Source organism: Colletotrichum fioriniae, assembly GCF_027942845.1.
Source record: "Colletotrichum fioriniae strain IMI 355084 chromosome Unknown scaffold_1, whole genome shotgun sequence".
Classification (NCBI taxonomy): Eukaryota; Fungi; Ascomycota; class Sordariomycetes; order Glomerellales; family Glomerellaceae; genus Colletotrichum; species Colletotrichum fioriniae.
Genome location: NW_027076837.1, coordinates 3339091 through 3366067, shown reverse-complemented (window position 1 = coordinate 3366067; position 26977 = coordinate 3339091). Strand labels below are relative to the sequence as shown.

At 49.8% G+C, this 26977-nt stretch overlaps 5 protein-coding genes across 5 annotated transcripts; 4 read left to right on the top strand and 1 right to left on the bottom strand.

The window, feature by feature from the left end:
• Positions 1–1286: 1286 nt before the first annotated feature.
• N0V96_000849 (uncharacterized protein) lies at positions 1287–2393 on the top strand (the record flags this gene model as incomplete). The annotated part of the gene is made up of 2 exons (XM_053193164.2): positions 1287–1555; positions 1613–2393. 2 exons carry the CDS (start codon positions 1287–1289, stop codon positions 2391–2393), a joined length of 1050 nt encoding a protein of 349 aa, XP_053049282.2.
• A 1505-nt stretch (positions 2394–3898) lies between these two features.
• N0V96_000848 (uncharacterized protein) lies at positions 3899–6896 on the top strand (the record flags this gene model as incomplete). The annotated part of the gene is made up of 7 exons (XM_053193165.2): positions 3899–4055; positions 4321–4383; positions 4436–4589; positions 4660–4998; positions 5056–5200; positions 5292–5390; positions 5958–6896. 7 exons carry the CDS (start codon positions 3899–3901, stop codon positions 6894–6896), a joined length of 1896 nt encoding a protein of 631 aa, XP_053049283.2.
• Positions 6897–7610: 714 nt separating this feature from the next.
• Positions 7611–8831, top strand: N0V96_000847 (uncharacterized protein; the record flags this gene model as incomplete). Its single annotated transcript, XM_053193166.1, has 3 exons — positions 7611–7963; positions 8027–8164; positions 8231–8831. The coding sequence occupies 3 exons, from the start codon at positions 7611–7613 to the stop codon at positions 8829–8831; spliced, it is 1092 nt and encodes a 363-aa protein (XP_053049284.1).
• A 1798-nt stretch (positions 8832–10629) lies between these two features.
• Positions 10630–11136, top strand: N0V96_000846 (uncharacterized protein; the record flags this gene model as incomplete). Its single annotated transcript, XM_053193167.2, has 1 exon — positions 10630–11136. The coding sequence occupies one exon, from the start codon at positions 10630–10632 to the stop codon at positions 11134–11136; it is 507 nt and encodes a 168-aa protein (XP_053049285.1).
• Positions 11137–11409: 273 nt separating this feature from the next.
• N0V96_000845 (uncharacterized protein) lies at positions 11410–13356 on the bottom strand (the record flags this gene model as incomplete). Its single annotated transcript, XM_053193168.1, has 4 exons — positions 11410–11822; positions 11879–12729; positions 12784–13071; positions 13142–13356. The coding sequence occupies 4 exons, from the start codon at positions 13354–13356 to the stop codon at positions 11410–11412; spliced, it is 1767 nt and encodes a 588-aa protein (XP_053049286.1).
• Positions 13357–26977: the final 13621 nt, after the last annotated feature.

The window sequence follows — 26977 nt, the reverse complement described above, 5'->3', positions numbered from 1 at the left end:
ATGCCAGAAGGTTTGCCCTGCGAAATCCAAATCCTTTCTTCCTGTGCCTTACCCTGTAGTGCAGTTTCATAAGAAGCCAGGATACGTCAAGAAAATGTCCTGGACCGAGAGGGGCGACAACATGCTTCTGGCTTTTGGCACTCAGCGGTACGTTAACACCTACTTGAGGTACATAAGAGCACATAGAATAGTATTCTCAACAAGCAACAGCCTCTGTAGTGATTCCTCTCCCACACTTTTGGCCCTTCTTTATAATACAACACGGAAGTTAAACTTCCTACACGTTCATACATGCATGGTCGAATGGCTAAAAGGTTGATACCAAAAGGAAAATGCGCATATCTTGAGCTCAAAGAAGATGAGAGACTATCACTAAATTCAATGAACAGGCTCACGAAACCTTCTCCGCTAGGTTCAAGTCAGCCGATTAGAGAACGAAGAGCCCTCATGCCCCAGACTTCCAGTCATGTTTTACTATTTGTCGCTGTTACTCAAAGGATTTACAGCTCTTACAATCATTCCATTCGCTTAAAGTGGATAGACTGAACATGTTTCTAGTCAGTTTTGTATTGCTCACTGTTAATGATTTTGATCAATTGAACATGAAGAAAGATTTGGATCAACATCGACGAAGTCAAGATTTGTGGATCGGGCAGTCCAATGCGTTTGCGTATTCAGATGAGAGAAAGTTATTGACCGTTGTAAAAGAGGGAGAATTTGTAATGACTCATCCCCGAATTAAGGCACGACGATTTGAGGATAGAAAGTTTTCTAGCTTGCCACTTCAAACTTATGTTTGTACAAGGTCTGTGACCGGTAACTCGTCGTTGCATATAGGTCACCTTTAGAATCGGAGGAAAGATTGACATCCAGATCCGTTCTACTTACAGTTTAAGCCTTCCTGATATTGTGAGTGTTAAGATGCCAGACACTAATGAGAGCACCTAGTTGCATTGGGTGTCGAACTTGGGACAGTCCGGAATAGCTAGACGGAAGCGCGCCCGAAATTCCGGCCTGCCCCGCCGTTTTGTGGGGAGATCGGCCGGCAGATATCGGTGCTCCTACAGCGTGGAATGACATAATGTGAAATAGACCCTCCGGGGTTTAGCCGTTGTCCTCTTCCGGAACAACAACCAACCCAACTGCATGGGTGGGGCCGTTGATTAACCGTCCCTCGCCTTGGAGCTTGGCCTCCATAAAGGCTGTTCTCGCCTCATTCTATGGCCTGCCTTACCTCACCCGAAGAGTCTCAGGATATCCGTCTCGGGCTTATTTGAAGCTTCACGATGGCCACAATCACTCAACAGCAGCACACCTTATCAGACTCTTACGGACTTGCCGAAGCACCCAAGCAACCCCGCAGCGAACAGATTCTAGGATCCAATGACCCGGCAGACACTGACCAGAGCGACAAACTTGACAATACTACACTTCTGAAGCTAATAGCGTCAGGATTCGCCTTCTTCATCTCTGGGGTCAATGACGGCAGTGTCGGTCCACTCCTTCCCTACATGATCCGCGACTATAACATCACCACTGCAGTCGTGTCTATTATGTGCGTAGCCAAAGCCACAATTTCAAACTAGGCTTCAACACTGACCTCTGGTTCAAGCTATGGAGCAAACTTCCTCGGCTGGTTTCTCGCAGCCCTTACCAACACGCATCTCCGTCAAAAATTCGACCTCGGCGGTCTGCTCGCTTTCGGCGCCTTCTTCCAAGTCTTAGCCCATGCTCTCCGGGCATGGCGACCTCCATTCCCATTCTTTGCCGTCACGTTTTGGCTCGTATGCCTTGGGCAAGCATACCAAGATGCAGGTGCAAATGCCTATGTAGCCAGCGCCAAGGCTGCACATCGATGGCTGGCCTTTATCCACGCATTGTACATGGCAGGATGTCTGGTGGCTCCATTTGTCGCGACTCCAATTGCGTCGGCTGGGGAGACCTCTCGATGGTATCTCTTCTACATTTTCCCGCTCGCCGTCGGTGTTCTCAACTTTGCCCTGACCTGCTACGCCTTCCGAGACACTATCAAATTTGCACGTAAAAAGAACGGGGCGACTGAGCCAGAAGCAGGGACTGACGACGAAGAGAAGAAAAGCGCATCCCAACTAATGAAGACTGCTCTACGATCCAAATCTCTTTGGATGGTCAGCATCTTCTTCTTCTTCCTACTTGGGGCAACCATCACAGCAAGTGGATGGATTGTCGAATACCTCGTTGAGATTCGTGGCGGTAATCTCGGTGCTATGGGTTATGTCCCTGCAGGCTTCAACGGAGGAGCTATGCTTGGCCGCCTTCTTTTGGCCGAACCTACCTATCGCCTAGGTGAAAGGAGAATGATCCTCCTTTATGTCGTGCTGTGCATCGCTTTTCAGTTGGTCTTCTGGCTGTAAGTTCAAAGTCGCGAAGCGCACGATTCCCGCCGGTGGCCGAGTCTAATGCGTGTGAAAACAGGGTGCCCAACATCATCGCTGCTTCAGTGGCCATCAGTTTCTTTGGATTCTTCTCTGGCCCTCTGTTCGCGACGGTAAGCTGTGCAACCCCTGGTGCACCGTGCATAACCAAGATATCTGACAATTCCTAGGGTATATCTGTTGGATCCAAACTCTTCTCACCAGAGGTGCAACCAACAGCTCTCTCATTCGTATTTGTCATCGGCCAGATTGGTGGATCTTTGTTTCCCGTCATTACGGGCGTCATTGCCTCTCGAATAGGCGTCAGCGTGCTGCAGCCCATTCTGATTGCGTTGATCGCAGGCACAGGTATCAGTTGGGTGCTGATACCAAAGCCCAAAGACTCGTCAAACACCGCCTTGCATCAAGAATAAAAGTTGAGATAGCCAGGACACGTATGAAAACCAAGAGGGTTAGGAAGTTACTCAACTAGAGCTCTTTGTGGGACAGCGACTTATCAAACCACTTGTCCAGAATAAGATTTCATTTGCGGCTGAGTAGTGCCTATTAAGAAAAGATATTCAGGTCTTCAGTGATGTGACAAGACGTGCTGAGTGAAGACCACCAAGATACCACAAGCAGATGCAGGTAATACATGGGCTTGGAAATGGTGCAATCCCCAGTTCTATTCCTCGCCTTAAGTCTAAATATCTCTGGAAGTTATTTGAGGCATCAGTGGCACAATTGAGCCAGGGATACCAGAGTCTCATTGCGACAGCTAAGAATCCTTCGCGTGTCTTTGCACTCAATGTGGAGACATATCGAGCACGCCATGATAATTCAGATCGCGACACACTGAGCCACCGCTATCGGGGTAATCGTACCAGGATGTTGAAGATATTTCAACTTAATCTTCATGCTGTATTTCGAGTCTAGACTGCCGTGCAACCTGGCGATCTCAGAGTAGCTTTCTCAAGCCAGCTGTGATCTGTCTCGTGATTGCCATCTGCAGTGTATTGACAAGAATACTTCTCGCCTACGACCAAAGAAAGCCTCTGCAACATGGCTTCTCCAAAGTCTCAACCAATAGATGCACACTCTGCAATTGGCGAGGATGCAGTACGGGAGTTTGGAGCGCATGGCATCGGCAAACGGACATGGTACCGGACTGTCTTTTTTCAAGCCACCGTCATTGGTCTTTGCGCATTCTTCGCCCCAGGCCTTTACAATGCTATGCAGTCAACAGGTGCAGGTGGTCAACAGACTCCTTACCTCGTCATGTAAGTCTCTAATTGAACTCTTAAGCATCATCATTCCGCGAATTCCTTCAACTGACTGGCCTCAAAGGTCGGCAAATGCCGTTTTAGGAGTCATGATGGTTGTGACATGTTCCATGGGAAGTGTGGTTGCCAACAGGATCGGCCTCAAAAATGCCTTGATCTTTGGCACGACGGGATAGTAAGTCACTTCCAGCCTTCAGATTGACATGATTAGAACACAAAATTATGGGTGTTAATTTGATCCAACGCAGTGCTCTATACTCAGCGTCGCTGTATGCAAACAACCGCTACGGTAATGAGTGGTTCGTCTACGTTGGTTCTGCTGCTTGTGGGATCACTGCCGGTGTTTTCTGGGCTGCAGAAGGCGCGATCATGATCAGTTGTAGGTCATCCCAAGCCTGGTAGGCCTGATGGAATACATCTAACTTTTACCCCGTAGACCCGGAAGACCAGAAACGAGGGAGATATCTGGCCTATTGGCTGGCGTATAGAAATGTCAGTGGTCGTGTAGCGGGGTTTCTACCACAGGGACCGAAAGTGTTGACGGATTCCAGGGCGGATCTATCGTTGGAGGTGCTATCAACCTTGCATTTAGTGAGTAAAACACAACTATACCAGCAATAACACAGGTGTTGAATTTCTCTTAGATGCGACCGGTAAGACAACTGGAAAGCTAGATTACAGGACCTACATCGTCTTTGTGGCTTTGCGTAAGTTTCTGGGCTCTTCGCAGTCTTAGTATCATGGTCTAATCTTTTCCAGAATGTCTTGGGCCTTTTGTCGCAATGCTTTTGTCTCCTCCCGAGAAGGTTCAACGCCATGATGGGAGAAAAGTAGCCAAGGCTGAGCGGATTCCCACGGTTTCAGAACTCAAGGCTGTGGCCAAAATCCTCATTCGCAAAGATTTCTTGCTTGTGTAAGTGATCAGACAATGAGGGAGAGCCCGTCATGGCCTTCCAGGGACGCGATACTGACAGTACATAAAGTTTCCCCTTCTTCTTCTACGCCACGTTCCTGCTGTCATATGCGGGATCCTACCTGTCTCTTTACTTCTCCGTTCGCTCCCGTGCTTTGGCATCGCTAGTGTCTGCACTGGCTCAGATTACTGCGAACTTCATATTCGGCAACTTTCTGGACTGGAAGCGACTCACTATCAATCAGCGGGCCCGGTTTGCTTACTTTGGTATCATGGCCTTGTTTGGGGGAACCTGGGTTTGGGCAATTGTCATTCAGCAAGAATATGGGCTGAAAGCTCCTGCTATAGATTGGGTCGACAGCGGTTTCGGCCGTGGATGGGCGCTTTACATCCTTTTGCAGGTTAATTTGTGAGTCCCGGGAAACCTCTTTCAAACTTGTTCATTATGAGTATTGACTGATCGCAGCGCATTGGCATACAACTATGGTTACTGGCTTGCTGGCTACATGGCGCGTGATAACGCCGAAATCATCCGATTTACATCAACGGTTCGAGCCGTTGAAGCGGCCGGAGGCGCGGTGGCGTCCGGTATCAGCTCTACGCATGCTCCTGTAAGTGCTCCTCATCCCTCGAAGAAGGCATGGGACGGGAGGGGCTGTTTCTTGATAAGATTCTTTGATAACAAGCTAATTCCAATCGAAGCTCATTGCTGCCGCGAGCGTCAACTTCGGTCTATGGGGTCTAGCACTTATCCCGACTTATTTTGCTGTTCGATCGATTGACGCGAGGCCACCAGAGGAAGTTGATGAGGAAGAGTCGAGCAAAAGCGTTTCTCTTTGAACTCAGAGAGCTTGCAACAGAATCATGTCAAAGAGTAATAGCCCTTGTAGAGTCTATTATGATGCTGATAGAAAAGCTGTTAACTTGGAATACGACTTCAAATCCCTGCATCTTCTTCAAATTTAATGGGAAAGTAAAGGTTTCCATATCAGGCAGTCAAGAGCACCTTTCAAGCTTCAACTGCAAAAAGTGTGATTCCATGCAGAGGCGTGTCGCTGCCCAGTTGACACCGTCTTCCATAGCCAGCGGCGCCGACTTCGCAGATGTGCCCGGGTGTAATACGGCCATGGTAAATCCCGCCAGATTGAAGTGGATTCTGCGAGAGCACCTCATCACTCGCAAGCCTTCCGTGATTTCCATGGTAGCTACACTAATCGTACCCCTCTTTGGATGGTTTATGCTTCGTAAAGTTAACTCAATGCATGATGAGAATATGTACACGACCCTTTTATCGCGCGGGGAGTCACATCTCTTCTCGGAAGAGAGTAATATTTTCACACCATCCATATTTCCAACATCAAATTTGAGATGGCGAGACCAGATTGGTACAGAAACTTCACTGAGAATGGCTTTGCGGTCATTCCATCGGTGATACCTTACAACAAAGCTATCGAGTATCAGCAAAAGGCTTTCGCATGGCTGAAATCCTTCGACAACGCCGCCTTGGATCTAGCTGATCCCACAACGTGGACCCCCGAAAACCTGCCATTCATCTCCGGAATCAACACAGTGAACCATTACGGAGTTGTGCACGAGAAGTTCATGTGGGATATACGCCAGGAAACAGGCGTAATTGACGTCTTCGCCGAAGTGTGGAATACCCGCGACCTTATCGTCTCGTTCGATGCCCTCAACATCACACTTCCAAGACGCCAAGGTCATATCCCCAGGAAAAAGTGGCCTCATGTCGACCAGAGCCCATACAGACAAGGCCTGGAGTGTGTGCAGGGCATAGTGAATCTCTCAAAGGCAGGGTCCGAGGACGGCGGATTGACTGTATACCCGGGAACGCACAAGACCACCGAGTCGTTCTTTAAAGAGCATACCGACAAGTCGGAGTGGACGCGAAAAGACTTTTTCAACTACACGCCTGAGCAGATTGCATGGTTCGAGAAGGAGGGCTATCGGGAGCATAAGGTTGTCGCGGAACCAGGTGATTTGATCATCTGGGATTCGCGACTGATCCACTTCGGGGCCGAGCCTACATCAAAGAGCGATACCATACGGACCATCACATACGTGTCGTACGCTCCCGCATCTTTTGCGACGAAGGAAGCCCTTAAAGCTAAGAAGAAAGCCTTTGAGGAGTGGCTGGCTACGACGCATTGGCCTCATGACAACATTGTTCCGAGGACAAATCAGCCAACTCTGCCGGATGGAACTGTCGACAACAGAAGATCGGAGCCGCTGGAGAAACCTGAACTCACTCCAGAGTTACTGAGGCTGGCTGGGGTTGAGGCATATTAGACATGCAACCCCGCAACTGCACAAGCTGGGGTATGCGGAGACGGCGACCTCTTTGCCCGGGGACTTGGAGACTTGTATGCTTGCCGACTGAATTTGAGATCTTCTGATGATGGTATAAGTGACTCATTCGTCCATCATGTAATAAAGTCTCGATTAGGAATTGAACTTTCAGCTGCGGTCGGATGATATCTGTTGGTGACCGCGTCGGCGCGTAAGTGCTGACTCGCGCTCTACCTTAGCCCACACACAGCTTTACAAGCGTGTCCCCCATGTTTGCTTTGGAGAAAAGTAATTCGTACCGGGAACTGAGAGAGATATCCGGTTCATATCGGCTTACCAAAGCCGGACCAAGGTTAACGCTTGCTATCTCTCAGATAGGGAGGTCGAACACCACGCCGGCCCGGGTTCCTTGCGCTGCTGATAAACAGCCGGTATCGCGGATACTTCCCGGTCTCGGGACGACTGCGGAGCACCGAGGGCCCACGTCTGACAAACGATGGATTTACTAATTCATACCCAGTCATTTTTCGGCTTTCAGCCTATTAGAGGTCGCGAACTCGTTATCGGAAACCCTCTACCGTGGATACTCTTTGTTAAATTCCAACCGCCAGACTGTCACAGCGTTTTGCCGCTGAACAAGCTTGGGAATAGCTCCAGCACATCTGTTTCCAACTCTTGGCGTTTTACGATCGCGACGAAGACCAAGCCATCAAGATGGGTGATCTTGGAAACCGTCAAAGCCCTTTGGCAGGAGACAAGCTCTTGGTGTTTCTCTCGGCACCGGAGGACACGAAATGGACAAGCAGGATTTCTGAGCGCTTCCCCGGCCTCAAAGTCTGCTGGGAGTCTAACTTGAGGCCCGGTGGCGGGTTTCTTCTGCCAGACGAGCTGCCGGATGAAGTGTGGGAAGATGTGACGATTTTCATGGCCTTCAACCCGCCGTCACCCCATCGCTTGTCTAAGGTTCGCTTCGTGCAGTTGACCTCTGCAGGCGCAGACAGATGGCTCGACCACGATGTCTACAAAGACCCTGATGTTTCATTTTGCACTACAAATGGCTGCCATCCGTAAGTGCTTCCTCTGATATTGCTTTTCTTATACAAGACTCAGATGACTGACGTGAGCTGTAGGCCACAGATCGCGGAGTGGGTCATTGGTTCATGGCTCGCGCACCAGCATCATTTCCAGCGCTATCATAATCACATGAAGGAAGGGTTCTGGGAAGGTCCGATGGAAGTAGACTTTGAAGATTCAGTCGGACTTCGCATGTAGGTCATAGCCTATGATGTTGGCTGTAAAAGCAAAGAGGAAGCTGCTAACTCGATCGACTTCAGGGGCGTTCTAGGGTATGGCGCCATAGGGCGCCAGTGCGGTAAGGTTGCACAAGCAATGGGAATGGAGGTATACGCGTACACGAGAAGCGAGCGCGCAACGCCCGAGTCTCGCAAAGACGATAGCTACTGCGTTCCCGGCACTGGAGATCCCGACGGGCTGGTCCCTGCTAAGTGGTTCCACGGCGCTTCCAGAGAAGCAATTAACAACTTCTTGAGTCAAGACCTCGATCTATTGGTACTCGGTCTGCCTCTGACAGAAGAGACCAAAGGACTCATTGGCAGAGAGCAATTCGAGATCCTGTCAAAACGAAAGACTTTTGTTTCAAATGTCGCCAGAGGTCCTTTGATTCAGACCGACGCCCTCATCGAAGCTCTTGAGGGTGGTAAGATCCGGGCGGCTGCTTTGGACGTCACAGATCCGGAGCCACTTCCGAAAGATCACCCACTATGGAGGGCGCCCAATGTCTTCATTACACCTCACGTCAGTTGGAGAACGGATGGGTACTGGGAGCGAGTTCTGGGAGTGCTGGAGGCCAACTTGGAGCGTATAGATGCTGGCAAGCCACTCATCAATGTGGTCAACAAGAAGTTGCACTATTGAGTATCTTACTAGTGGCTGCTTGGGTTTCGCCGCGGCTTTTGTATCGAGAGGCAAAATGAAGAGCAATCAACACCTGGAGAGTCTTGGAACCTAGCCATTCACTACATGGTCCAAATTCCCTTCTGTCGCTGTCCTTCGAGTTCAACTGCAAAAGCGCTCTTGCTCCTTCTGTCTCATCATTCCACTACTACTTCCAGTGTTCTATAAAACTATTCACGCAAAATATCGGGGAGAGGGAACGATCAAGTTGCGCGTAATGTGGAGTTCCTCTGTCGATCTCACCCTAATGTCTTTCGGCATCTGATATTAGATTTTAAATGGTTCTTGAAGTAGACTGGATAGTTTATTGCCGTTGACTTTTGCTGATAGACATGGTCTTTCGCCGGATGATTTCTCTCTCCCGGCGAAAGACTGGGACACCAGATTCATGAAGTATCGAAGGAAATTGGCAACGACACGCACATATCGTGGAGTGGAAGAGGACTTAAGAGGAGACAGGTTGCGAATATGGCCCTTCCCTCGAGCGACAGCTAGTAACGAATCAAGATGACGATCTCACCACAGGTGTGGGTGGAGAATATCTAGATCTAGACTAGTTGCATCAAAGTCTTTCGAATTTCTTGTTATCCTGTTTCTGCCCACTGCTTGGATATGAAACTTGAGGAAGAGAGGTATTTTCCATACCCTGGAAGGGGACCTGGAAGGGAATACGTTGTCGTTGCCTTTGTACTAAGAAAGCCTACCAGATGAGCTGGCACAAAGGACAGCCATGATCTGCAACGTAAGAAGAGTGAGCTGGAAGAAAGTCGTGTGATAAATCTCCCAATATTTCTCATCCTCCGTGTCATACCCCTCACTAGAGTTCCCATATCTCCAGCAGATCTTTACGAAGATATTGGGTCGCGTTTGGATAAAGTTCCTGTAGCAGACACAGAGACTCGTGGGGCGTTCTTCGTCATTGACCACGACTTGCTCAAAACCTTGTCGGTACATGACTGCCTAAAAGCTGTTTCAAACTGTCGAGTACGATCTACCTACATCAGAGCCAATTGCCTCTGTAGGCGAGTGTGACCAGCCGAGGAGTTCTTCGTTGGTCTCTCCTCGTGGCTCAGTCATCTTGAAAGATGTCAGGTAGACGCTATTAGACCTCAAAACTTGATGTCTGAGGCCGGTCGGCTGTTTTGGCGAAGTCGTCAACGAGGAGAGAAAACACGTTCCAGAATTCGTGACCATCAGGCTGTGAGGACAGCAAGCTTTTATCGGCCATGGTCGAATCCGAGAGAGCATCCTTCATGTGGTGACCTGGTATCGACATTGTCTGTCAGGCATCATATTGGCGCTCGACTTTGTGCACGAACATTTGTTTTAGGGTGTTTCTACTGAACTGATCCCGTCTTCTAGTAAGTTGGTTGTCTAGATTCCTCACTTCCTCTTTTGGTGACCCCGTTCCCCACACATCTCCGAATCCTCCGCTCCGCAGCCCAGGCGAGCCGCATGGAACCCATCACGTCACATCCGCTCTTCGTCCGATCAACACCATTTGACGCCTCCGGTTTCATTCCATCTTTTATCATGTTCATGACGGAGCTTCCCCAATCGCCATCCCGCCCCTGGTCTACGCCCTAGATCGATGATAAAGATGAGGTCGTTCCTGCTCGTAAAGTCAGGATCAAGACACGATTCTGTCAACTAACACCGAACGCGTCGAGCCAGCTTAATTTAAATAACTTAAGTCTGGAAAGTTTAATCTCTTCAAGCCGCCCACCTCACCTCTTCAAATCCCAATAACCCATCAAAAATGGCCACCGCACCCCCAAAAGACCTCGAATCCCTCCCCACAATCTATTGCCACGCCTGGGCCGCCCGCGACCCGTCCCCCCTCCTAGCCCTCTTCACAACAGACTCCTTCATGACAGACCACGGTGCCCAGATCCACGTCCCCTACGCCTTCCTCGAACGCCACCACAAACACTGGAACGGCGCGCACAAGGACTTTGAAGTCTACCTCGACAAGCAGTACCCCGTATACTGGGCCGAGATGGACGCCAAAGGCAACGGCTACTGCAGCTTCCGGACCGTCAACAAGGGAATTTTCGTCAACGACTTGGGGCGGCGCAAGGCGACGGGATTGCCATTTGAGTATTCGGGTGTTATTGATCTCAAGTTAAGGGGGGGCAAGATTGCGCAGGCGGATGAGTGGTTGAGGGTGCCGTTCGAGGATAGTGTCTCGCCTGATAAGTACATCAAAATCTCAGAGGAAAGTTTGAAGGGCGTGATGAGGAAAGATCTACATAAAGATAGTTGAGGATGAATGAGGCTCAGAGTACATCAAGGCCCGGTAATGAGCAAATGGGCTTCCTATGCCTCAATTTGATCGAAAGAAAGATCGGGGCAGGTGACAGTTAAAGTGGAAGGTGAAATCCATGTTTATTAGATGGTTTTCTATACACCTTGTAAATTAAGACCAATAAATAGCATGCAATTGACGATCTTAACCGTCGATCGACAAGTTGAAGAAGAAGTCGCTTTTATATCATAGAGCAAGTCTATGCGGGGTATCATCGTCATCAACTACTCTTTAAACAACGTTTCCGCGCACTTGCTTGATCTTCTTGACGTTAAGGTTGCGCCACATGGCGACGGAACCGAGAGCACCGACCAGGAGGCAGATACTCGTGATAAGCATGATGCGCTGCGAATCACCATAGGCACGCTGAATGCCAATGCGCTCGGGACTGCCGACCTCGTAGCTAAGCTGCTGGTAGATATCGCCGTAGATGGTGTCGACAGGGGTGCCAGCAGGGGTGTACTTTGCAATATTCTTTCTGAAAGTACCGGTCCAGATGGCAGTAGCAACGGTGTAACCAACGGTGGACCCGATGCTGCCGAAAAGGTCCAGGATAGCCATGATGACGGCGACGTGGGCGTGATCGGAGGGACTGAGCATAGCCATCTCTCCGCAGATGACAGTGGGTCCTCCAGCAAACGCGACTGTGATGAATGTTAGTAACGAGAACCTTCAAGAGCTTTAGAGTTATGCGGCATACCGAAGATCTGGGTCATGATAATGTAGCCGAGAGGTTGGTCAGGCTGGCGGAAGTGAATCATGAGACCAACGCCGAGCATCATCAGAGGAATGCAGAAGAACAGAGCAAATGGTTTGAAGCGTCCGGTGCGGTAGATGAGCCATGAGATGATGATGGAGAAGAAGCAGGAGCCCGTGCGGTAAATATTGCTGATGTAGGTGGTCTGAGAGGTGGATGTATTCCAGACAACCATGAGCATGGAAGTGAAGAAGGATCCCCAGACGGCGGAGTTGAAGAAGACGAAGACGAACATCATGCCACCGAAGAAGACAGTCCTGTCCATCAGAAGAGAGAAGGGAATGAAGGTGACGGGGGCAAAGAACTTTTCGTAGACAACAAAGCCGATGATCAAGAAGAAACCGACAATGATGAAGGCGATGATCATGGGAGAGCGCCAGCCATCCGACTGATAGGAGTAGATGTTGAATGGCAGCAGGAAGAGTGCCATGCCGGCAGCGAGAATAAGGATGCCGAGGGCGTCGACATCAATGAGGAACTTGAGAATCTTGGCGCCAGAGATGTTCTTGATGGAACCGCGGCTGTCGATGACGCCCATCTTCTTCGCCTTATGCTGGTTCCAGAGGAAGAGGAGAACAAGAGGTCCGATCACAACCGGGGCAACGATAGCCCACATACCAAGACCCCAACGCCAGCCAATGCCATCCTCTCTGAGGATACTGTCGGTGATGGGGCCAGCTGCCCAGGTAATGAAGATGTACGGCGTCGTTGCGAACGAGAGCATGAGAGCTCTGCTCTTCAGAGTAGAGGTATCGGCGATGAAGATGGTAATGCAGTAGGAAATACCCTGGGATCTTTGGGGTGTCAGAATTGGTCGGGGAGAGCTGTTTTTGAAGCTAATCACTTACCCAACAGAGTAGAAGACCTGCGCAGCAGCATACGTCTCAACGCCATTACAAGCAGCCATCATGATGAAGCCAAGAATCCAGCAGATGAGCATTATACCGAGACCTTGAGGACGGCCCCATGTGTCGAGAATCTTGGCAAGCGGCAACTTAATCAGGCCGGCAATGAGGGTGGACATGACGCCAGTCGTGGCTGTCAACGAGTGCATGGCGAAAGAACTAGTGACGAAGGGGGACAGGACGCGCATCGAGACCTCCTGGATAGAAGTAACAACATAAAACAGCCAGATGCTTTACAGACAGTCAGTCATCGTCCAGATAGCTACCAGTCCCTGTCTGGGCAGACGCAAATGTAACTCACAGGGTGTAGGCAATGATAAGATCACGCTTTGTCCAGACGGTCGTCATGGCCTCGACCTTGGCGACACCGGCCTGAAGGTCCTTTGAGATTGGCTCGTCATCGCTTGATCTATCACCGGGGTGCTCGCCCGTCGTTTTCTCATCGTAATGGGGAGACCCGGTAGGTTCGGCAGCTACCTGCTCCTCGACAGGAGCTTTCTTGGAGAACAAGCCCATGATTGTGTCGTTCGAACGTCTGGCTATGCTGGGCGGGTTATGTTGGCAGCGGCCAGGCTCAGGGTCATTGAGAGCAACAGAAAAGGGAGTATTCTGTTGTCGAAGAGAGGTTGATTCCGGGACACAAGATCGCTGGTAAGACGGGCAGAGGCCGGGTCTAAGTATTACACGCCGGAAGCTGCGCGACCTGGCTGGATAGTCGTGCAACCGCCATCGGCTGAGTGAAGGAGGCAAGGCAAAGAATGGCTGAACTAGTGTAAGGTCAGAGTCAGCTCTCCACCTTCATGCAGCATTAGCATCACTACGTTCGTGTAGTTGTGTGTCCACCTAGAGCAAAAGAACCTTTTACCCCGAGTGGATTCTTGGATGGTGGAGAGATCCACGGGATGGGAAGAGCCAGCGGTGGCCGAGGGTGACTTTGCCCGCGTGGGACAGATTGTTGAAAAGGCCCAAGGCAGACAAGAGCTGGCCAGCGTTCCACTCGAATAGCTCAGGATAATTCGGCGGCAGCGCGTACGGGAAATCGTGGGCACAGTATTACGAAATGGCGTCCAGGTTACCGAGCTGATTTGGCCCGGATCGTTGGGCGACTCGGACCATGTGGGGATCCAGGGAAGCCAAACCCCCTGGAAGGCGTTCGGAAAGGAAGGGTTCTAGGTTGTATTCTTTGCCTGGGACCTTGGGTTCCAACGGGCAGAACAGACGGATGCACAGGATCGCGCAGGCGACAGGCGTGTGAATCGGTGGTGGGGTGGCAGTCAAGTGAGCCGATGTGCCGAATGAAGTTCTAGCTGCAGCTCGGTTACCAGAGTTGGTTCACTCGCACGACAGGACGTCGCATCTTGGCGCTGGCGGAGGGCCTCACATGTCAGATTGGCCGGAAATCAGTTCGCGTGGGCGTGGGTATATGTCTTGTGGCGCACATCGGCGGGATGAGGTATATAGAAGCTGTGCTAGCGGATCTTGGAGAGAGAGATCGTCGCGCGATGAGCCTTTCATGGTGTTCTGCCCGTGGCGAGACACGAGGAGCAAGGTGATGGCGGGTGGTAGTGGTAGGATCATTAGTTGCGAGATGCCTGCGCTTGTTGCCTTGCATGAATCGTTGGACCGTCTATCGCCCTGTCTTTCTGTGCGGCTTTCTCTCCAGAGAGACGTTGGTAGATCGATTCGGGACGATTAGGGAGGATGCACCAAACCCGAGAGACATTGAAAGCCGTCGGGGAGATACAGAAGTCCTTTTGCCCTTCAAATTGCGGGGCCCGGTGGTGGTCCTCTCTGCCGGACAATTCGTCGAGATTCGGCGAGAGAATTAAGGATGAAGAAAAGCTTGACTTCAAGCATGACCAGGGCCGAAGTGCAGAGGAGAGAAACAGCCAGTCATCGCCATGCGCAGGGCACCTCAGTCAGAGGAGGAAAAGAGGGGACGGATGGGATAAGATACATCTGAGACGTCACTCCTTCCAGTTTAGCAACTCGGAAGGTGCCATTGCCTAAGGTACCTTATGATACACCCATGGTGCCTGCCATGCCCGGCTAGAGGACGTTTTGGTCGGGCACAGGAAGGAAAGAATGATGCGTGGATGCCAACGATGGAAGCGCGTGCCTGCCAGTAAGAAATGTGTCACTTTCCACCTTGTCCAAGTCGGCAGGAACAAACACCAAGACAGAAGGAACCGAAGGGAAGGAACCCCACTGTTGCCCACCCATTTCCTGGGAAGGAGGTCCTCAAAAGTTGGCCATTGGTTGGTCCACCGCCCGTGGTGTCATTTTAGGCTGTGGGGCCGTTCCAATGGCGCCGAAGCAAATTTTTATCTGATGCCGCCCCGTTTTTTCCAATCTTATCAGATCATCTTGCTGCCTCAGGAAAGACATCGCCTCTACCACGTCCGCCCGAACTTCCAATTTGCACCTATTCCCATCTCGTTGCCCAGTGACACAAAGATTCTTTTTCTCGAGTTTTCAACCCATCATTCCGTCCAGGATCCGACACAACAGCCTGCTGATCCCGCCAAAGTCCCACTCTGCAACGTAGGGCTGGACATCAATGACCTCTCCATCTTGAGCTGGACACGCGCTGCTAGCCTGCCATCTTGCTTGCTTGCATCCGCGTACCTGGGGCCACCACCGTTACATTGCGGTCCGATCTATGTAGCATTCTGCCAGCTTCACAACCAGAATGACCCAGTTGCCCAGCCTTGGCCTTGGCTTTCAGTACCTGTGCAACTCTCCATCCCGTCCTGTCACCATTTTTAGAGTTGAGCTTGGCGCGAACATCCCGTTCCGATGCTGCCGCGTTGCAATCGAGTTCCAATCACTACCTTTAGCGGGAGTCTTTCGTTCTCGGTTGATTTTTTACCTGTCCATTGATTAAGGCTCAAGAGCAGTCTGGTGACCAGGGCGTCTTGGCTCAGTGCGCGTTCCGATGATTGTTTTCCTACCGCGGCTGTGTAAAGACCCGACTATCGGCCCTTCAAGCTTACGAGTATTCTTATTGCAGATGTCCCGCCGGCTTTTCGCTGTGCCACAGGCGAGAAGCATCAAGATTCTGCTAAGGCTCACTGTTGACTAACAGATACATTGCCTTGCATTGGACCAGCAGGCCGGATCTGCACCAATGACATTTCCTTGCGCCTTCCACGGCACTTCATAATACCTACTAGTAGTCTATAGATATTCTACGTCTGGCTGCGTGAACAATGTCTCAGACCTCGCCGGGCCAAGGTTTTACAGCTCGGATTCCGACCGAATAATTACAGCTTTTCAACGGCGCCTGCGGCAAAGATGGTGGTCTCGAATAGGAAAGCCACATGATGCTGAGCGCCACACACCCTGAATTTTGTTTTCAGGGCACAACCATCGTCACTTTCGTCTTCTTCTGATAAGCAATACGTGAGAAAAGAGAGGCTCCAACAGTAGCACAGCAAGATGGACCCTCAGTGACCCTTTCGAGGCTACTGCGTATGATCTCCCACCACGCGACCGAGCTGCTGGGCCAAGCATGCCAATCCGTCCGTATCCGTAGGAGAACCAGCTTTACTAGTGGCGCCACATTAGCGCCATGGTTCTCGCCCCTTCTAGGTAGCTCGATGCTACATTTCTCACCCATCGAGCTATCCTTACCTAGCCCAGATCCACAGATCCCTGAGGGATGGTTTGCCTGTAGGCACGATCAGAGGATATTGAAGTGGGATGAAAGTCTCTCCTCTAGCACTCTGCTAGCTTGATTCCACAGTCGGCCGCTGCTAATATCGATCCTTGAGCTAATTACTTCTTCGGCCGCCAGGCTCGGTTTGCCTGGTTCAGACTCTTTTCCGACTCCCACCGACGCAAGAGCCGCCGAGTAGCAAGTACAACGCCTAGATGCCAGCCAACAAGCAGCGCAAGGATGTTTCCGTGCCCACTTGCGACATCGGCCCACCATCAGGTAGACTATCGTGGGGGCGAGTACTTACACTTTGGACTGTCTGACAACGATTTCATAATCGGAACCTCAATTCCGGCAATTTCCTCCGTGAGAAGCTACCAATGGAAGCATTGCCACTCAGAAATCAAGGGACACATCGGGTCTCCCGATGATTCGAGGCCCGTCTGCTCCGTACTACTACAACATCAACGATCCGTCCCGCGTTACCAAAGATCTTTTCCAAAGTATGCCCAATGCAAGCATCACACACCGTTTCAGTCCCGCGTTACGCGTCGCTGTCGTCGTCTTGTTTTGAACAACCCCAGGCTCATCTACAGTTTCGCGCAGCGAGATAAGGTTGTCATGCGATGACTGAGACATGGACACGAGAAGGCTAAGTTTCCCAGAGCATCGATCAATATGCATATTCCTTTCAATGGTACTTTCTGTTGAGCCAAGTAGTATCATGTCTATCGATTTATGCCGACGTCTTTTGGAAGGCGAAGCCAGTCTGCCGAAAATATGGTCCCTTGAGCCAGGAGCATAGGTACCTCACAGGATCAGCTGTATCATTTGGAGTGCAGGTTCTGAGAGTGTGGCTTTGTCAATCACTTGCTAAGTCCAGATTTCAGGCAATATAAACACACCTTATTCTAGATCTTATGGTCTGGAGCGCGGCAGGCTCCGGCTACACCGTTGCTATCTAAGCTATCAGCTTCAAGGTCCACAAATCTGAATCGTTCGAAGAATTCGACTCTCGAAGAGTGCTCTCAGGTTCATACCTCAGGCTGGAAGACGGAGACCACAAGGTTATGGTCTACGAGCACCATCGATATTCATAGAGTGCTAGTTGCGTTGTAATGAGCAGCAATATCATGCTCCTGCGAAACACCAATCAGTTCCCCTCTGCCAAACGTGGGTATCGCCACCATTTCCAGGCCTGATGCAACTTGCCCACCGATGCACTAGCGGTAGCTGAAAAAGAGAACGTCTGTAGAAGGTGAAGGCGGTCTGACAGACATACTGCTTGTACAAATTGAGCCATATTGATAGTGCAATTCGAAGTCCCTAGCTGCATCCCGGCTTCGTCCATTTTCTAAGCGGGTTGATGCCCGCTTTGAAGGTCTGTAAAACTTCAATATGAGTTCCATGCATACACGACACCATACACAACTTCTCTACCAGACTAAAGCGCCAGACCCCAATGTTGGCGCTCCTCGATCTCCTCATAAAGTTTGGACTTATCAATAGTATCAGCGTTCCCCGGAGCTTCTAAGCCGGGTATGTGCGCGAGGGTCTTCCGAGTTACATTCCAGTCCTGTGGCCCCACCTCGACCGACACCCGATAATAATGCTCAAAGTCTATGTATTTCTCTTCAGGATCTCTAAAAAGTTCAAGATCAAATAACTTAGAGAACGCGTTTTAAGCTTCGTTAGTACCAGGCATACCACGTGGTGTTAACACCAAACGTTCTAGGCCTTTATGAACGCTCCAGTTCCCCGCGACGGATTTCGAGAGGGGAGAGTGATGTCATGGCGACATGGGCATCAGTCGACACGTCCCCACGCGGCTCGACTGCGAATGACGGGCAAACTTCGCGTGGCTACGTCATCCCAGGCACATTCTAGAACTTTAGACGGCGGAAGACGTTCTCTCTAGGTGAATGAGCAAATCAGTCTTGAATATTTACAGTTACACTACAACGCATACCTGAACGACGGGATCCTCGAGAGCTCGAAGTCATACTACCTCTCTCACATCGGACAACGCCTTCGCCGAAGCGCACAAACGCAGATCTAGCGCTAGTTCGATATGGCAACACAAGCAAGTGAAGACAAGTCGCATCCGAGACCTCCTTCCACGGAGCCCGACCAGATGGATCAAACAGCGAAGAGGCAACCAGCACAGCAACAGCCGCAAAAGGCAGAACCACCGCATAAGACCGAGACGGAGGAAAAGATTGAGAAGGAAACTCCACGGTTGGCTAGTGGTGCTGCAACGTCTACGTCGGAATCTAGCACACAGCAGGACGGATTCCAGCGCGTGACACGAAGATCGAGAAGCCAACGACACAATCCAGCCAAACAACTCGGACAAGTTGGGCAACAGCAGGTCGCACCTCAGAACCACCAAAACCGACAAGTGCAGACTAAGAGTAGCAGTGGGGCGCCTTCCGTGAAGCTAGATATGAACTTGGATGTCGACATTGATCTTAAAGCAAAGATTAAGGGCGATGTAACGCTGTCTGTATTGTGAGTTCATACACTTTCATCTTCGTCGCGTCTCGTATCCGGGACAAAATGCCATGCTAATGCCAGCCTAGAGGAGGGAATCAGAATAAAAAGTGATCTTTTCGAAGGGCAGAATCGCGGTGATGTTTGACTTTGTGCGTGTGATAACCAAGATCGAATCGCATGCTCCATGCTCATGAGTCTTGGTTCCTATTGCGATACAACTTAGACATCTAGCGACACTCGAACGCAGCAGGTTCTACCAAAGCCGATCCGATCAATGTTCTCACGAGATGCTATTGCTTCCGCAACCGCAAGTGCGAATGTAGAATGGAAGTTATACGCGTCTTCAACAAACCTACTCCCAGGCCAGTTTCTCGGCAAGTCAATAAAGCCAATATCTCGGATCGAATCGCCGTGGAGAGTTAAGACTTGGATCCTATCCGGCAGGTCGCTAACACCGGAGCAGAATCCTAAGGGCGTTGTAGACGCGGCGAGGCGCGACGCCACGCCTCGCTTATTATTTTGCCAGTCTTGCAGTGCCCTCCTCCGGGCTATCTTGTGCGGCATTTATGATCTTCTCGCTGAAGAATGCGACGGACTCTTGATGCCGCTCTTCGAGGACCAGCTGGTTCACGCAAAAAAGAGCGGCGCTCATCCCCTAACGTCTAACTTCTATCGAGAACGCCGCTTCGGGCATATCTACCTCAGCAGCAGGGAACTGGACGTTGGCGTGAACCACGAGACTGGAAGCCGGCAGGACCGGTATGCATTCCATTTTCTTGGTGTCAGCCGATGTACTATAGTGATTCCTGAATGACACCTCCATGATATCTAGTGAGATCGACTACTTGGGTTTGGATGAGCTTACCGGTAAGGTAGTTTGGAGCCAGACGGAAAGCGACTCCTGACATACTTCAGACCGTCCCCAGTACTCCGGGATTTCCACAAAAGATGAAGCACAAAAGATCTCGCGTGATGGGCGTGGTATTTGTCGGAGAAATTTTGGGCTGTGTGGGGTTGGTCAATCGAACAGAGACAACAAAGATGAGAGAGTCTCCCAAACTTGAGTCAAGGGAGCAAGTCGCAAAATTTTGGCCAAGTAGCACTGAGAGGCGCAGACGCAACTACTTCCTACCTAAATCAAAGAGTTAACAGCAAAGGATGCGGACAGACCATGAAAGGATATGTCCATGGAGCAGCAACCAAGTTCGAACACCCGAAGGTAAATGAGAGCCGATGACCTTCAGCTGAACAAGCCATGCCCTGAATCATGGCCGGAGGCCGAGACCGAAGCCGGCGGTGGGGTTTCTCTCAATTGGTCTTTGGGATTCCGAATTGGTGCCAAAATAAGGTGAGGTTGAGATGAGGGCAAGATACCAGCTGTAGATGGAAAAGGTCATGAGCTCTTGGCAGGAAAAAAGGAGATTTCGAGTCGATGAACACTTGTTCATCAGCGTTTGTTCAACGATGCTTATTGGTGCACGTTAGCAAGTGCACCAACGTTTGCTCACCAGCCTTTGTTCCCTTCAACAAAACTGCCGTCACCAACAGACATGGCTTCTGTGGGGCCTGGATTTCGGCAAGGTGAGATCGTGATCTCGCAAGCTCATATACACTCTTTGTAGCATCACGTTGCCCGCAAAGCTGAGCGATGTTGGCAACTTGGCACTGATAGCTGTCCTGAGAATGGCTTCAATGTGGCTCCGTCATCCTGGGGAACTACCGAACATAGATATGAAAGACGAGGATGAAGTGAGCATAGGGTAAGGTATAAAATACTCATCCTAGGCTCTCGAATCTACAGAGTTCTATTCAATATGCCACACATCTTGCTGAACCAAACGCGCCTCAGTCTATCTCGCCACCATGATCTCTACTTTCCTCATTCTACTCTGCTGTGCGGCTTTTCGAGTGTGGGCAGCTCCTGGTGCTCACAAGAACGGAGCGAATATTCCCACATTCGGCATTGCCAACATTCAAGACGACCCAGTCGCATCTGATCGGACTGATTTTAACTCAAAGAATCAACCAGCGACTAGGTCCACGCCGCCTATCTACGACATTCCGAGTCCCAAGTGTACCAACGATGATAAAACCTTCGCGCAGCAAAGAGCCGAAAAATTCATTGACTACTTCTGCACCAATAAGCTGTTTTGGATTTATACCTTCGCTCCTCCCATCTCACTCGGGCTTGATCATACAAGTGATGGCCGCAAAAAGGTACCCGCTGCTGGGGCGGGGTATTCCATCCCAGGAAGCGGCGAATCGGTATGGATAGGGCTCATGTTCTCTCGCGATTCTTGCTCGGGCTTCTTTCCATTTACCCTCGGAAATACCGACGACGAGAAAAGAGACTATTGCAAGAGACGCTTTCGAGCCATACTGAATGGCTGTGGAACAGATACTACAAAGAAAGGGGGTACGTTGGTAGATGGATGCCGGGTATACCAGATAGCCGTCGCCACGAATAATCCTTTCACTACCGATGAGTTGTATAAAGATAAAGGAGAGTTGAAGTGCGAAAACCCCCCAAAGCCGATTGCCAAGGGCTTGGAGGAAACTTGTACCTGCTACTACACTGGGTATCCTGGACTTATTGATTTCTTCGAGCGACCCGCGAGTAACTTGTGCGAGGCTGGGAAAGTTGATCTGAAGAAACTAGTCATCAATTAGTTTGAATCAGTATGATCATCAACTGATGATTCTTAACCATAGGTATCCAGAGAATAGACAATTCTTGGTCCCTTTTTCTCACAAACTACTGATTTCTCCATATCTTGTGCAATGAAAAACCATTTACCGAGGATGGGAGGAAGCACTCTTCCCCATCCGCGCCTAGTATTTCGCTCGATCGTTAGAATTTTGACCCGATCGCCAATTTGGCGGAAGCTCTAAAGCTCGTTAAAGAAAAAAAGACGCGTCATGTAATGCAATCAATATTCCCTTTTTGATTAGAAAAGACAATTATATATGTTATTGATACCAAGGGGATTTCCTCCTGTGCTTATTTAGAAGTTTACGTTTCGGCTTAGACCTCGTCAATAACATCCCACCGGGATACAGTATTGGGGTCACTACGGATAGAGGGGTTCATTCGCTGTGGCACTCTGCTTTCGACAGTGTGGGAAGAAAAAGGAGTGAACAGGAATGGCATCTGTTTCACCGCCTACCCCAACCCAAGGGCTCACATACTGTCTTACACGACCCCTTGCAGATAAAGCCTAGAATGAGGAGTCATAGGATGTACGTGGCATCACGAATTCACGCTTGCAGTCACGCACCGCCCTTGATACCGCCACTATGATGCGACATGCATTTCCCATAATTGCAGCAGCGGCAGCCACCTCGGCACGTATACCGAGAAGTCGCATCAACTCACGTTGGGCTTACAGAGGCATCGTCACGGATCTAGATCATGAGCTTCCCAACCTAGGAAGGAGGCAGTCAAATGATATTCGAGATTCTATAGAACGTTGACTACACCAGCTTCCGAAGTTGAGCAAGGCATTCGGCCTTGCTAGACGAGGCATCTAACAGAGCTAATACTTCAACTGCCCCATAGTCCTTATTATTAGATCGCACAGTTTTCGCAGGGATATAGAGAAGGGTAGGGTAAAACAGAGTGTCATAGATCACGACTACCATTGTTGAGCTTGTGTCGCAAGGATGGTTTAGCGTCCGCATTTAGAAACTAGTCGAAGCTTGTTCAAGCGAACCAGGATACATTGGAGATTCGAAGTCAGAATCGAGGGGCCTGGAAGCATCTTCATGTACAAAAGAGAGACGCGTTGAATGATAAAAGTCCCTTCAGTATGTGTGGCTAAGTTGGCCGGCAACATTGGTCACCATAAGTTCCACAACTAATTCTTGCAAATTGGTTCCATTCACGCCTCCTTCATGTTTCTACCAACCTCGATGATTGCACGGGATTCTGAGCCGGGAGACAATTCCCTTGAAATCCCGGGTATCTTTTTCGGTATCTCTATGGGCTTAACAATACTAGCCACTTTCAAGGCGTCCCAGCAGACCGTTCAAATTTACTCAAGAACAAAGTCGGCGGCCAACCTGTACCCTTGGATGTGAGTTACTCAGGCCTATCTGTGTCTCCAGTTTTGACGTACTCTACCCAGGATCTGGATTTTCCTCCTTGCCAATATATCCCAAGCCGTCACAAATTGGCTCCGAGCTCGCGGAGACATTGCAAAAAGGTAGAACGACCTGAGATACGTTAATCTCTCTCCTGGTCTTTCTAGCTGACAGGTGGCAGCATCGGTTTCGTTCTTTCAACGTTTTTACTCTGGATTCTACAAACACAACTCGCCCCCCAAGTCCTTGCGAATCGACTAGGGCTTCTCCTAGTAGACAAAAAAAGGGTAAGGATGATGAAAATCGTGTTGGTGGCCATAGTTGGGATCATCAATATTTCAGTGACTTGCATATATCTTGCAGGGTACTTTATCAACTCGGAGTACTACACGCATCTGCACAAGATCTGGGATCCTATCGACAAGGTTGTTGATTTGCTAATCGACATTTCGCTGAACACGGTGTTCCTACGGATTATTCAAAAGGAACTCATTGCCAACGGTCTTTAGAAATATCGGCTGTTGTTCTACATTGGCATTGTCTTCGTGTTGATCTCGTTATGTATGGATGTAAGTTACCCAACATGCGCACCCATACGGTGATATGACTTGACTGCGTCCAATATACTCGAGAGTACCCACGTGGAATGTCGTTGACCTCTTCTCTATCAAAGGTTTTCATGATTGTCATGATGACTGTACAGGAACCATTCCTCTACTCTATGACTCACCCAATCGCCTACACTATCAAACTGATTATCGAAATGACGATGGCGGATTTGCTATCGACGATTGCAAAAAGACCACACCAAATTCAAGAGCTGTCGGAACAGATGTGTATGGATCAGTGACTTCATTCTCCTAATCAGATCCCTCTCCCCCTCATGCCGTGGTATGAAGGTATGGTGGCTCAGCTAGGTTATAACATACTTGTACTTAGATTCCAGAAGACAGTCACATCTTGTCAACCCCGACTATGTCTAAGTCAGTATCAATGAAGTAGATATGTAGGGTTATTTGAAATACTTCCATATCAGTGAAACAGTAAGCCGTTGGTGTTATAAGTGCAGCAGCGGTCATATATATTTCAGCCAAGGCCTATGGCCATTTCCTAGCGATTCTTGGGAGCTTCGCGTGGGCTGAGGCGTCTTCTGCATCCTACCAGCCCCACTACCCAATCCGTCCACTGAAGCCCTATTATTGTGTTACTTTCTGAAACTTTGACAGTAAATTACCAACGTAGATGTTCGGACTTTGGTCTTCAACATTACGACCTTACAGCCTTCGAAATTACGACGTCATAGCGAGCCCAAATATTTGAAAACTAGAACTTCCTATCAATGTCAGTAGACTGACTAATTACTCGAGGCGCATATCTCCCACGAGCACCGCGACACCGAAGCGTTCAGAACAAGATCTCCCCCAAGTTAACTGATTACTCCTTGCGTTAAATACAAGACCGATCAGACACGATCGTCTCCTTTCCAACCCGCTGTCGCTGTTGGCAAGTGTTCAGCCTCGAGTCCTCTTAGCCACGCATCATGTATCGATCGTGATTTCGACACTAGCTGTTCCAGATACCGCAGGCTCTCTTGGATCGTGCGGCTGTCTCTATGATCTCGGCAAAGCACCGAGGGTACTTTGGGGGTTCCAGGGCTGCGTTGACTTGAGGCCGCTCTTTCACCTCAGGCGCTTTGGGTAGGCCCTATGGCTATCAATCATGGAGCAGCCGTCCATGATGTGGACTTCGGGGGCGAAGTGCAGGAGAACCTCCCGACAGCGGGGTCTAAGGGCGGGGAAGAACGGCGCTGTTTTCCCGACGTGCTTGATGCCCAGGTCCCCAGTCACCGGCAAGCCAGATGAGGTGTGTAGAATCCTACCCAATGCGGCATCTTCATGAGGTTTTGTGGTGACCGCTGCATAGTGTGCTGTCTGTTTTGTCTGTGGTGTGAAGGAGGTTTAGTTGGTGGTACTTTTGCTCATTTATCTTTTAAGAACGGTATTGAGAATGAGAAAGCAAGAACTGGCCCAGCATTGAAGAGAGGGCGGGTTCCTTACACCCGTCTCGTCGACGTCGAGGTCTCCTGGGCTGGAAGTTCTGGGGCAACAAAGAACATCTCCAGTATGTCAACCACACCGTGAGTAAGTCCAGCGTGGCGTGAAGCGGGCCAGGAGGGTAGAAGTTATGGCGGCGCACCCTGAGGCGACTTGGAACTTGACGGCTTTACCGTCGAGGCCGAGTTCACGACCCCTCTAGGCCATGACGGCGCTGGGGGCTCTTTTGGGTGTAGAGCCATACTTCGCTGGAATAGCTTATTTGATTTAATAAAAAAGAAAACGTCTCAATACAAAGGATATATGAGTGTTGTGTAAGTATTTACGTAATTGTCTCAATCGTCAGAGGCACTGGACTTATCGACCCCATCATTGCTCTCGTCAGACTCAAATCTCAACGTTCGACAGTCTTATCGGGGTGACGTCTTCGCTACCTTAGTATCCATTGTATAGGTCAGACTTTCGGAACACAATTAACGAACGTTTCCCTAGTTCTACATTCTCGTGGAACAGTGTTACGAAGCTCTTCTATTGATAGCTTGTGACCACACCATCAGTTAAAGCCTTCCAAATTAAACATCGATGAGGGGCTTGTCTCGCTCGCGATATCAGGAAATGCATTCGGTCAATATGACATTTGCAATTAAGCCAATAGCAACACTTTCATGACCAAGACCACCACCTGTTTGTCAAATTACTAAGTAAGCATCTAATAATAATTAGGGAGTTGTACATGGATACAGAAGACGTACTTACCTTTTCCTACTTTGTACTTATCGCGACCGTCAACTTTGGGAAAACGTTGATCCTAGGTGAATGCACTGATTAATCACTCGATTCACTCAGTAAGTTTCCTGCAAAGTCTTTGAAATTACTGTATTTATATCAAGGCATATGCTTGATCACAGCGTAGCAAACGTCAATAGTATCTCGACTCATTATCGGTAGGTGTGCAAAACTTTGGCGTGGTTGAAGCAATGGATGCCGAGCTTGCAAGTATCCACAAGTCTCGCAAACTACCGAGCACGGAGTCTTCAGGGTTCCCCTCTGTGTTACGCGAATCTTACCTTGTCACCTTCGTGTGCAGCGGATGCAACCTCGAAATAGCATGTGGAAGCCCTTGAAAATGGCATGAGAATTGAACAACCAGTCATACCTAATCAGCTATCCGAGCCTAATGATTCGCCGGGGGCAGCGCAGATCCCCACGGGGCACCATATTCGCTTTTGAATCAGTGTCTAGCATTATCGATCACCTTAGCCCTATTGCAGACCTGCGTCCGGAGTGTGTCTCCTCCTGCAGCAAATAAGGTCGAAGCAAGGTGGGACAGACTCCGCAAGCAGTCAGCGAGATGTTGCATCGCGGGCCAGGATGGAGTTGAATCTGTAACCTTTTACTGCCAAATGGAGTTGGCGAGGTTTGTTAGTGCTCACTCTTCGGACTGACCAAGTGGCCCTACTGCCGTCAATTGCAACACGGGTACCCGGTAACCTGGCCGATCTAGTGCCCAAGGGTCTTGATGCAAGAATCGTATTTAAGATGCAAGCGCGCAACAAGGAAGATATTAGCAGTAGGAAATTTCCCCAAAAGTTTTCTGTTTTTCTTATCACCCTCACGTTCAAGCGACTATGGAGATCTTTTCACTGTCTATCGGTTTCGTCGGCCTTTTACTCATCTCTTTTGCTGTTGAGAGAGTCTTGAATAAGTTGAAGAATGGAGGGCGACCCCCGTTGCCCCCCGGTCCCAAGGGTTTACCGGTTGTGGGCAATGTTAACGACCTACCCAAAGCTGGCGAATTGGACTACGTTCACTGGCTGAAGCACAAGGAATTATACGGTCAGTT